We start from the raw sequence: 12,481 nt of genomic DNA, 5'->3' as shown, positions 1-12,481 counted from the left end.
AACGAAAAACAATTCCCCCCCGGGGATCAATAAAGATTCTGATTCAAGTGAAAAGATTTTCCAAATCCCTAATGCACTCCATTTCAAAATTGTAAAATGGTTGGAAACAAATAAAGTGTTTGAGTTAAACAAATAGCTAAAGTGATAAAGTGAAAGTTTGAATGAGATGGAATATAGATCACCAGGTCTGAAGTTTGAAATGGTTGAATCGTGTGTGCGTGTGCGTGTGTGTGCGTGCGCGTGCGTGCCTGCCGTAGAAACGGAGGGCCCTCTCCGTCATGGAAGACGGTATGGGCCGTATGGGCTGTACTCTAAAAGCATCATTTCCGGAATCACTTTTCCGGTTTGACTCCTCACAACAACAGCGCCGCCATTTTCGAAAGAGTTGGCTCTGACCGGTTGTATGTAGAAAATGAATCAAATCGAAGAACGCCTCGCAGAAGCAGTCCGAAAATATGAACACCTATATGACACCTCGTTGAAAGGCCATAAGGACGCCAAAATGGCAAAAAATTCCTGGGCAGAAATAGCAACGAATTTAGGCTTGTCTGTCCCTGACTGCATTAAAAAATGGAGGTCGCTGAGGGACCAATTCGTTCGTATTCGACGAAAGATGACCAGCAGCAGTGGGGATGCAGGCGGTCATAAAAAGGTCCTCGCGCTCAACACTTCACTCTCCTGGCTGGGACCCCACATAAAGCATCGGGAGACGTCATCAAACTACGATGTGAAGGTAAGGATTGTTAACTAGCAGTAGGCTACAACCAGGGAGTAAAAACTCAGATTGCACATAGTCAATTACATTATTGATGTATGCTACATTTTTGAACACACAAAAAGGTGATTGGCAATAAATGTGATATCGCCACTGTGCGCCTTAACAAAGCTTACCAGTCATGGGTGCGATAGATGCCTACATTGTTGATGTCGTTTATTTAGTTGTGTTACTTTGGCCATTGTAACCGTATGGGGTTTATTTTTTTGAACTGTTTTTCATTACCATAGGAACTTACCTCAGAAGGAAGAGACAATGGAGGCCCATTGGAGCTATTGTCGCCCAGTGTATCACCAATTGATGACCGCCAGTCATCCACCTCATCTTCCTCCCTGGAATCCAGATCCTCCTCCCCTGCACCATCAAATCCATCTACATCAGTAACGTCCACTCAGCTAACCACTCTCCCACCTGCATCCACTCCTCCAGTCTCCATGTCACCTCAGCTGCCCACCTTCCTATCTCCAGTCTCCAAGACAGAGCCATCTCCTCTGTGCCGCACGGGACTGAAAAGGCAAAGGGAGCAGCAGGAGGACGACAATTTTACACAGAAATTGGACCAGTTGGAAGAGAGCATGCTGCTGATGCACAGGAGGCTGGAGAGGCCTGAGGATGAAATCTCGCGATTCGGACAGACGATTTGTGACATGCTGAGGAAAGTGCCTGAAGACGACCAGGGCGACGCAATGCAAGCAGTATACAATCTGCTGTATGGATTCCGCAAGCGTCCTTGTTGTATTTTGAAAATGAATCAAATCGAAGAACGCATCGCTGAAGAAGTCCGAAATTATGAACACCTATATGACACCTCGTTGAGGGGCTATAAGGACGCCCAAAAGGCAAATAATTCCTGGAAGGAAATAGCAGAGAATGTAGGCTTGTCTGTCCCTGAATGCATTAAAAGATGGAGGTCGCTGAGGGACAAATTCGTTCGTATTCAACGAAAGATGACCAGCAGCAGCAGTGGGGATGCAGGCGGTCAACATAAGGTCCCGGCGCTCTCTTTTCTCTCCTGGCTGGGACCACACATAAAGCATCGGGAGACGTCATCCAACTACGATGTGAAGGTAATGATTGTTAACTAGTAGTAGGCGACAACCGGGGAGGAAAAATTCAGATTGCACAGTCAATTACAATTAATGATGTATGCTACGTCATTTTGGTTATAGGTGATAAATGGGCCTGGGTTTTAGATGTAATACATACAATTACCTGTTTATTTTGCCATTGCAGCTGCAGGCTGTTTTGATATCGCCAGTTTGTGCCATAACAAAGCTTACCAGTCAAAGGTGCCATAGATGCCTACGTTATTGATGTACTTTATTTAGTCGTATTACTTTGACCATTGTAACCGTATGGGATTTGTTTTTCATTACCATAGGATCATACCTCACAGGGGAGAGATAATGGAGGACCATTGGAGCTATTGGCTCCCATTGATGACTGCCAGTCATCCCCCTCATCTTCCCCCCTGGAATCCAGATCATCCTCCCCGGCACCATCAAATTCATCTATGTCCACTCAGCTTTCCACCTTCCCATCTCCAAGACAGCGTCACCTCCTCAGTCCCGCACGGGACGGAAATGGCAAAGGGAGCAGCAGGACGACGGAAATTTGACTCAAGAAATTGGACACGCTGGAAATGAGCAGGTTGCTGATTCAAAGGAGGCTGGAAAGGACTGAGCATGATATCAAGATTCAGACAGACGGTGTGTGACATGCTGAGGAAAGTGACAGGAGATGATGCGATGCACGCAGTGTATAATGTGCTGTAAGGACTCCGCAAGCGTCCATACAGCAGCTAACCAAACACCAAACGCTAAAGAGAATTTGGCGTATGGCACTTTTAAAGTTTGTTTTTAGCCATTCATATTTATATTAGTTAAATCATTAATTTTTTTTTAACAGACATGTCTATTTGTTTTATAAAGTACCAATAAAACACAAAATAAGATTTAAAGGTTTATTTGCAACACTATTTACATGGTTTGCAGTCAGCATACAAAATAAATTGGTTCTGCTTCAGCTGTTGCCAAAGTTGCCACGTGACACAATGTCATCCTGCCATGGTACCACTCCCTGTGGCTCCAGAGAGAATTTCGCCAGTTCATCTGATACCCATTAGCAACCCTGGTGGAACTGCTCCTGGACATCTCTGCTGGTTGAATAGACTTAGACTCGTTTTATTGTATTAAACATTTCGTTACCTTGGCTCACGGTGGAGTGGACACAGAATATAAAAAGATGGCATGAAGTAAAAAAGGTTAAAATATTAAGAGGGTAGGGGGGTGCATAGATGGTTTATTTATTGGCTGCGGGTGTTCAACAGTCTAATGGCCAGGGGGGAAGAAACTTTCACTGAACCTAGATGTCCTACTGTGGATGCTGCGAAACCTCCTGCCAGAGTTCAGCATGGAAAACAGTCAGTGCTGAGGGTGGATGGACTCGGAGGAGATGCGTTGGGCTCTGGTTAGGCAGTGCTTCTTCCCAACGTCCCGGATGGAGGGGAGTGGGGACCCGATGTTTTTCTCCGCAGTCCTCACCACCCTCTGCACAGACTTCCAGTCCGAGGCCTCGCAGGCCCCCCACCAGACGGAGATGCAGCTGGTCAGCAGACTCTCGATAGCGCCTCTGTAGAAGGTGATCAGGATGGGATGGGATTGGGGGGGGGGGTGGAGAAGGGGCTTTCCTCATCAGGCGCAGGAAGTGCAGGCGTTGCTGTGCCTTCTTCGCCAGGGAGATGGTGTTGAGGGACTAGGTTAGCTTGTTGGTCATTTGCACCCCCAGGAACTTAGTTCTGCTGACGACTTCCACCGCAGTGTCATTGATGTGGAGTGGTGTATGACTAGGCCGAGATTTTCTGAAGACGACAATGACCTCCTTTGTCTTTTCAACATTGAGGATGAGGTTGTTGACTTTGCACCGTCCACCAGATGTTTCACCTCGTCCCCGAAGGCCAGTTCATTGTCATCCTGGATGAGGCCCACAACAGTTGTTGTGTCGTCAGCATACTTCAAGAAGTGGTTGAATAGGTCCCAGGTTTAAGACGCCAGACACAACTCTGCGACACTCACCATGTTGCACCAATCCAGCAGACTGCATCCGAAAAACTTGGCGGCGTAGCGGCTCTCCGGTGCGTTTGCCTCGTCAGTATAGGCCAGGTAGTTGTGTAGAACAACACAACCCTTCACCACAGCCTTGTCTTGTTGGAATTATATTGTCCTGCCAAGAATTCTTCGCTGTTCAGCCAGATATATTTTCAATCACCCGTCTGGCTCTTTAGAGACGGTAATTGAAAGTCTTCTTGTCCTTGCCCCTCAAAATCTGGCTTTAGAACATTCCACAACGCCTTGTAGACCTCTGATAGAATCCTGGACACCGTGCTGGAAGCCAGTTTGTAGCTCGCCGCTACAGCCTGTTGGCTTCCACCAGAAGCCAACATCTTTAACATCACAGCAAGTCGCTGGGCAGCATCCACTGGCATGCTGTGGGTGCCCTGATGATCAATGTGAGGTTGCACACGACGAAGAAATTTGCCAGCCAACATTCGAAAGCATCTGAACTGCATTTTGTCGTCCATCTCCCTCAGAGGGCAAACATGAGCCCGTCCTCAGCCTCGTTCATTTAGTTGACGTACATACCACCTCCAGAATCGTCTCCTCTGTCGTTCTAGGATTCATTTGTGTATCAAAAGTATCTGTGTTTCGATATTTATCAGCAGGCTTTCTCTCTCGGACGCAATTGTTCCACGTGAGCCGCCCGGAACCACAACAATCAACGACCTTACCGACCAGTGGCGTCATGGGATTAGGCCAGTCTTGCGTAGCGACCCCTACTGATTGGGCGGCGAATTGCAATGCGTATCCGACACCCCGACGAGGTTCGAAGACTCGAGGGCTCGTCGACGCGTAGTTAACGCAGTCGGATTTCGGGCTCGGAGTAGTATACTTTGGTAGTTAAGCGTCTTGCAGCCCTCAACTAATCAAACGAACTGATGAAAATGAAAGCTGGAACATGACGCGCTACAAGGATGACGTCAAACATCTGCGCCGAAGTACACCACGTGGGAAAGCAATCGCAGAAGTAAACAACGACAGCCCATGCACTTGTACGAGAGCTTGATAATCAACTTTTTCTGTTTACTGTCGAGATTGACAAGTACGTGGAATAATCTCAAGATTTCAGTTTTCAAGATTTTTATAAGATCATGCCCCACAACCCATATCATCCTCCGGCTAAAAAATTCAAGCCGGGGTCTGCCTTTTTCCGACTTGATAAAAATAAGCCTGGGATGCTGCTGCCGAAGAAAGGAAACATACCCACTCCTTTAGACGTCCAGAGGAAACGGCTTCCTATTTACCAGGCAAAACCTCAACTGTTGAACCAACTGAGACAACTACCAAGTGCAATTTTGATAGGTAACGTTTATATCTCTAATTATCTTAACGCTGTTAAAAGTCAACGAAGGGAAAACAACTTTTCAATGTTCACATTCAGCCCTAATTTAAAACCAATTACATTCATATCCTTTCATAAAATTGCATCTCCTTCAAACTTGAACCTTTTAAAGATTTCAGTAACTTTAAATAATCTAGTAGTTCCAAGTATACATATTTATCACTTTTTAATTGCCATTACCTTTACTGTCATACACTGTACAAAAGCAAATAATTGAAAGAAGATCACTTACATATTTTCTTTGAAAGTTTTCACAGACAGAAGACATGACACCTGGAAACAGGCGATTACTAAATATTCATCTTAATTCCCTTCATTGGAGCGTCATTAACAAATAGCAATTAACATTGTTGCCACCTATTTCTACTTGGTAGTCGTCACCTTTATTGCCTTCCAAATTGTTGTAATAATTTATTGGCTTTATTTAGGTGAGACTGGTTCTGGAAAAACGACCCAGATTCCGCAGTACCTATATGAGGCTGGCATTGGCCGGCAGGGCGTCATCGCTATCACCCAGCCCCGCCGCGTGGCTGCTATCTCTCTGGCGGGCAGGGTGGCTGAGGAGACACGGACTTCGCTCGGCAAACTGGTGTGTACAGACAATGCATACAAAAGGGGGGAAGAATAATGAAAATGACGGTGCAATCATTAAGATGTGATAGAAGCCTTATTAAAAAAGGGTTCAAATACCAAATGATTCCTACACATTCATGCCACAATTGTGGCTTGATATTGAAAGGGACATAATTACGTGTGGGGAGGTAGATGCAAGTAGTGGGTCAAAAGGTTTTTTCAAAGCTTCAAAAGCGAGTCATGGACCTGAAAAGCCTTCGAGGACCCAATCAGGTAGCCAACACTTTTCTCTCCCTGCTAGGTCGGCTACACGGTACGATTTGAGGATGTCACCTCATCCGAGACCAAGCTTAAGTTCATGACGGACGGCATGTTGCTTCGCGAAGCCATCGGAGATCCTTTAATGCTGCGCTACACCGTGGTGGTCCTGGACGAGGCCCATGAACGCACCATGCACACCGACGTGCTGTTTGGCGTGGTGAAGACCGCCCAGAGGAGGCGTAGAGAGCTCAACAAGGTCCCACTCAAGGTACCGGGACAGTTCTCCATGTATTTAAAATAGATTATCAAGTCTCATTTTAAAGTTTCTTCTTTTACATGTTATGACTTGCTTGACGTAACACCTAGTATAATTGTATACTACTACATTATGTACTACTAACCCTAACCCTATAACTGGGTTTACAGATATGATCTGAGATCCTTTAAAGTCGCAGTGTGTAACATTACAACTTGCTCGTAGCTTAAATGAACCTGGATATATCGGTGGTCAATGCTGATTTTAAAAATATTATCAATAAAATTACCTCCTATAACTGATATATTCTACAAATAAAAAAGGCTCATAGTTTACCAGAATCTTACTATGGACACGCCCAAAACTCCTTCCACTCACGCCACCCCGGCAGTTGAGCAACGGTAGTTTGTGTCAGTAAGTGTGGACCAAACACTGTTTCAACACATTGAGTTTTTCTTTAGTAGTTTTATGTTTTTTGAGCAATTTGCGCTTAAGTAAATACTAGAGCTGTCAAGCGATTAAAATATTTAATCGTGATTAATCGCATTAATGTCATAGTTAACTCACGATTAATCGCAAAAGATTTTTCTATGCTAAATATAACTTGCATCTTATTCCTAATGCCTCTCCAGGTTATAGTGATGTCCGCCACCATGGACGTGGACCTGTTTTCGGACTACTTCAACAAGTCCCCGGTGTTGTACCTGGAGGGCAGGCAGCATCCCATCCAGATCTACTACACCAAGCAGCCCCAGTCGGACTATCTCCAGGCTGCACTGATCACCATCTTCCAAATCCACCAGGTGCTGCTCTTTCTTTCCTCTCGTGTTTGTAGAGAAGGGTAACCTCTCCAGTATTGATGTCTTTTTGAGGATATTGTTCTCTTATTTTTTTTTTTGCGCTCATTTTTCTTGAGCCAACAAGAGACTTCCTTTATAAACAAACAAACATTTAAACCCCGCCCCCTTTGTTTATGTGCAGGAAGCGCCTCCGTCCCATGACATCTTGGTCTTCATGACGGGTCAGGAGGAGATCGAGGCCCTGGCGCGGACATGCCGGGACATCTCCAAACACCTGCCCGACGGCTGCGGGCCCATGCTGGTCATCGCCCTGTACGCCTCTCTCCCCCCCGCACAACAGCTCAGGGTCTTCCAGCCTGCTCCAAAGGTAAAGCCAGAGGAAGGGTTGAAGCTTTTATCAGCAAACTACAATCACGGAGGACATGGCGGTCCAGTACGATACGGAACGATACGATTTAGCTTCTTGAAAGGAGCGTTACCATTATTATCATATCATTATCATATATATCATTGATGGCCTTCTTGTATTTGTTTTCCCCAGGGTTGCAGAAAGGTGATCCTTTCAACCAACATTGCAGAGACGTCAGTTACAATCTCTGGGATCAAATATGTTATTGACACTGGGATGGTGAAATCCAAGCGCTTCAATCCAGGTCATCTCATAATTATTATCTGAATTATTCCTAATGTCATTCTATTCTTGCATTGATCTCAGAAGTAAAATACTACCCATGTATGCCCTCCCATATTCTAATATATAATATTCGTAAAATTAAAATTTCAGTCATTAGTAGGCAAACAATACATTTATAATAAATGTTGTCATTCCTTTTTTCATACAATGAATTTGATGTACATTTCACTAGATACCTAGTTCCTGATAGTGCTTGTCATTTCATCTGATTGTATATGTTCTATGTTTATATGGGTTGCATGTAAGCGTGGTTTGATTGACATTATGTTCTGTGTATGTCTGCTGTCAGATAGTGGTCTGGAGATCCTAGCAGTGCAGCGGGTCTCTAAAGCCCAGGCCTGGCAGAGAGCAGGGAGGGCAGGCAGGGAGGACTCTGGTCTCTGCTACCGCCTCTACACAGAGGTTGAGTTCGACAAGCTCATCCCCATGACCGTGCCTGAGATTCAAAGGTTGGGATGAATGTAGTTCTTTGTACGTTGTCGCTTACACTGTGACTTTTTTCCATACTTATGGAGGTTTCTACTGTGTCTACGTTTCTAGGCCAATATGATTAAATGTTCTGTTTGTTTGTGTATGTGTGTGTGTGTTCTGCAGGTGTAATCTGTCCGGTGTAATTCTGCATCTCATGGCTCTGGGGATTCCGGACGTGCTGAATTTCGACTTCATGTCTAAGCCTTTACCCGGTCGGTGGTCCTCCCAAGCGCTCTTCTGTGAATGTGCTCAGAAGGTGTAGTGGCCTTGGATAGAGTTAACAGATCTGTTGTGTTCCAGGGGCCATCCATGCTGCTGTGGTCCAGTTGGAGCTCTTGGGGGCCCTGGAGAAGAAGGAGCAGCTGGTGACCCTCACTGCTCTGGGCAAGAAGATGGCCAGCTTTCCCCTGGAGCCTCGATATGCTAAGGTAAAATTCCTTAAAAAGAAATACACATTACCTTCTGTTTGTATTCACTTCATATACACATCCAATATAGGCGTGCTATGATTGCGATAAGACAAGCAGAAGTTTTATATTAAAGGGGACATATTATGAAAACAACACTTTTCCTGGGATTTGGGGTGTTTTGGGTGTTTTTGGTGCTCCCACACGCATACAAACTTTGAAAATTGATTTTTTTGAGTGAAATATGCATTTCTGAAAGTACCCCGCCTACAGTTACCAAACGAGTGAGTCAGTTACGACGCCCCCTCCTATGTAGGAAGGGGGCACATTTGAATATTACCTCCCGCTTCCCCACTCCCCTCCAATCAGAGCATAGCTAAGATTTTGTGGACCAACGGACGAGCAGCTCCGGCGGGGGGAACTCGGCGGCAGCTCAGCTCCGGGAGTACAATCCCTTTCCCTGCCAGTGGCACCGCCGCAGCTGCCGGACTGCCGCCGAAGCAGCCGGAAAGCTTCGACGGCAGTTTAGCTCCCGGAGTACACCGCCGGAGCTGCCGGCAGTCCGGCAGCTCCGGCGCGGGGAGCTCGGCGGCAGTTCGGCAGCTCAGCTCCATCAGAACAATCCCTTTCTCCTCCATGTCGCGGTTCATGGACTTCAGAGAGTCAAGGCCAAAGTTCCTTTCCCCCAATTCATCTCATCCATGGCCGGGATATCCCCCACTACGAGTCTTTACTTGTTGTGAAAGTGCCAGAGACGTCAGACGCAGTCTTTATGATTCATAATATCATCCGAGGCGCACATAGCTTTTGTCTGTGATATTAGATATAATGTTATATAATTACCCATATTATATTATTATTATTATATTATATTATATATATATATAGAGCCCCAGGATTGTGGATGTGCTCCTTTTAAACTTGTACAACTGATTCCGTCTTGTTAATAAGAAGATTCTGAATCGATTCACGGCTTCCAAAAATCTGTTTTTTATTTGTATATTATATTAGTTATTATTTTAAGTTTGTCTTTGTGTGTTGACATTATTGCAACCAGCTGTTATAACCGCTTCTACTACATAATCTGATACACACATTATTCTGCCATCATGCCATCATAAACCACACCGCCTTGCATAGCGCATATCGGACTGGAGTAGATCCTGAAATAGATTTTGAATCTGAAATCGTTTGGAATTCAGAAAGAAAACATTGATTCCGAATCCTGACCCCAAGAATTGAAGCGAGTCGTGAGTCCAGAAGGATTGACACCCCTGACATCGAAACTCTTGCCTCTACTCTTCCCTGACTCGGTGTCCCCGTCCTGTTCAGGCCATCCTGCTGTCCCCAGACTTCTCCTGCTCTGAGGAGGTGCTGGGCATCGTGTCCCTGCTCTCTGTGGACACGGTGCTGTACAACCCGCCGGCCCGCCGTGACGAGGTGCTCGCCGCGCGCAGGAAGTTCACCTCCAGCGAGGGAGACCACATGACCCTGCTCAACATCTACAGAGCCTTCAAGAAAGTCTCTGGCAATAAGGTCAGCCTAACGCCCAGATGCAGGAAAACTCAAAACGACCATCAAGCAAATTGTACACGAGGCCCAGAGAGATTGCAGTCTCAAATTACGTAATATATATTGTTTTTTTTACAGGAGTGGTGTCGGGAAAACTTTGTCAATAGCAGAAATATGGGCCTTGTGAAAGCAGTCCAAGCCCAGCTCAGAGAAATCTGCCTAAAGGTATGAAATAAAACCCACTGGGTCCATGAAATTGTCTCACCACACACCGCTAGCGTCCCGAAATGTCACGCCTTCTTTTTTATAATCAAATAATAATCAAATACAAAGCATAATCTGCACAGATTATCAGGGTAATGCCTTCACGAGGAAGCAGAGATCCCCTTATGCATTCTTCTCCTTGATGAGAATACAGGAAACTGTCCTTAGGTAAACATTATTAGATTTGATCATTGCAATTGTAATGTGGGGTCCCATAGTGATAACTTCTCAGTTGGACCCTTGAGCCCCCCAAGGATGTCAGCGAAAAGGCATAATCAACAAATGGCAACATCCCATTGCAACACCTCGCAAATGTTAGCCATATATGTATGGCCAAAACTCTTTCAAAGAAACCGAAAAATCAAACTGTATTGGATTACCAACAGCTAACATTAGCCTCATTACCTCGCCCCCCACACCTGACCACCCCTGACCTCTGTGTCGCCCTTCCAGCTGAACATGAAGCTGGAGTCGTGCGGGTCGGACACGGTGAGCGTGCGGCGCTGCCTCGCCCACGGGATGTTCGTCAACGCCGCCGAGCTGCAGCCCGACGGCTCCTACGTGGCTCTGGACTCCCACCAGAGCGTGGCCGTCCACCCGTCCTCGGTGCTGTTCCAGGCCAAGCCGGCGTACGTGGTGTTCAACGAGCTGCTGCACACGTCGCGCTGCTACATGAGGGACCTCTGCCTGGTGGACGCCGAGTGGCTGGTGGACGCGGCGCCAGAGTACTTCAGCCGCAAGCTGCGCCACGCCAAGAGCTAGGAGAGAGGGGGACAGAGATTAGTCTTGGTAGGCAGGATTTTGATGGTTTGATATTTTGGCGGGATTCAAACTCCATGACGGCTCTTTCCTTTGGTGACGGTGGATCCGGGATGGAGTCTGCTCTCCTCCCGGCTGCCTATGTGAGGTAAAGTCGTGGTTAGTGGTGACAGAAGGAATATCGGTTGATAGGATGGATTTCTCTACCTCTCACCTGACTGGCATGTGTTTCAACAGCCAATGGCTGCATTTTGTATGTCTTGAAAAGTCCCTGTGACCTCTGGACTTTAATTCATATTTTGAAACCCCTCTTTTGTCAGTTTATAATGGTTTAATCTTGCCTGTTGGAAATAACCAAAAAAAGTATGTTCTCATGTTCACAGCTTCAGATTTTTGCAGGATTTGATTACAGCCTAGATCACAGAGACGCATGTTTACAGGGGCAAAATGCATCCGAAGATAGATTTACATGACATTTAAACATTCTATAATTTTTCACCTCTAGAAAAAATGCATGCCCATCATGATCATAATTTCTTTGAGATTGTGTTCACTTGATAAGTTTAATATTATTCCAAGGAGCTCTATGATCTTAATAACATATATTAAATATTGAGCAATATGTACATGGAAAACAAATGCATACGTGCATGACTCTGAGTTACAGATCACCCCTTTCATTCCTTATAATATTTGTCTTGTATTGATGCAAGATTTACAGTTAGTGCCGATACCAAAAACAAGAATTGTCAGCATTGTATAGGTTTCTTTGGATCTGTTTTATATCCTACGTTTTTGTAATGTCAAAAATATGGACCTATCAGATATCCTAATATGGATTACGTTGAAGTGTTTTGTATGACAAACATTGGCAGCGCAATCAACTGTAATACTGCACTTGCTTGATTCAATCTGTTTTACTATGCCACACTTTAAAAGGACACTCAAAAACTCGTGATATGTTTTTGTGGTTATTGGGATGAGGGTATCAAACGATTAATAACCAGATGATGGACATATCTGATGGCATGAGAGGGAACCGCTGACTGGACGTGGATGAGTGACTGATGGCGCAACCATGAACGCAATTTCCCCAATCGCGCCCTAAAATTAAATCGAATTTTATTTTTATTTATTCTTATTAGTATTTATTATTTCATTAAATTATTAAATCATACTGTACTATATATATATGTACATTATAACGATAGATGACTGGATAGGATTATCAGCAACCGCTTACTATTTCCG

The 12,481-nt window shown here is 45.2% G+C and overlaps 2 protein-coding genes and 1 long non-coding RNA gene across 3 annotated transcripts; 2 read left to right on the top strand and 1 right to left on the bottom strand.

The window, feature by feature from the left end:
• The first annotated feature begins 341 nt into the window (after positions 1-341).
• On the top strand, positions 342-4,557 carry LOC130386594 (uncharacterized). The gene is made up of 3 exons (XM_056595601.1): positions 342-733; positions 1,006-1,842; positions 2,157-4,557. Exons 1-3 carry the CDS (start codon positions 413-415, stop codon positions 2,391-2,393), a joined length of 1,395 nt encoding a protein of 464 aa, XP_056451576.1. The 5' UTR covers positions 342-412; the 3' UTR covers positions 2,394-4,557.
• A 59-nt stretch (positions 4,558-4,616) lies between these two features.
• LOC130386593 (ATP-dependent RNA helicase DHX33-like) lies at positions 4,617-11,867 on the top strand. Its single transcript, XM_056595600.1, has 12 exons — positions 4,617-5,193; positions 5,662-5,822; positions 6,108-6,335; positions 6,956-7,126; positions 7,305-7,490; positions 7,665-7,776; positions 8,107-8,266; positions 8,412-8,500; positions 8,589-8,716; positions 10,028-10,231; positions 10,346-10,432; positions 10,925-11,867. Exons 1-12 carry the CDS (start codon positions 4,983-4,985, stop codon positions 11,231-11,233), a joined length of 2,046 nt encoding a protein of 681 aa, XP_056451575.1. The 5' UTR covers positions 4,617-4,982; the 3' UTR covers positions 11,234-11,867.
• Positions 5,828-11,867, bottom strand: LOC130386598 (uncharacterized). Its single transcript, XR_008896139.1, has 3 exons — positions 10,906-11,867; positions 8,498-8,725; positions 5,828-7,479 (listed from the first exon to the last, which is right to left on the bottom strand). It is a non-coding gene; the product is annotated as an uncharacterized LOC130386598 (long non-coding RNA).
• Positions 11,868-12,481: the final 614 nt, after the last annotated feature.

Source organism: Gadus chalcogrammus, chromosome 7 (assembly GCF_026213295.1).
Source record: "Gadus chalcogrammus isolate NIFS_2021 chromosome 7, NIFS_Gcha_1.0, whole genome shotgun sequence".
Classification (NCBI taxonomy): Eukaryota; Metazoa; Chordata; class Actinopteri; order Gadiformes; family Gadidae; genus Gadus; species Gadus chalcogrammus.
This window is presented reverse-complemented; position numbering and strand designations above follow the sequence as displayed.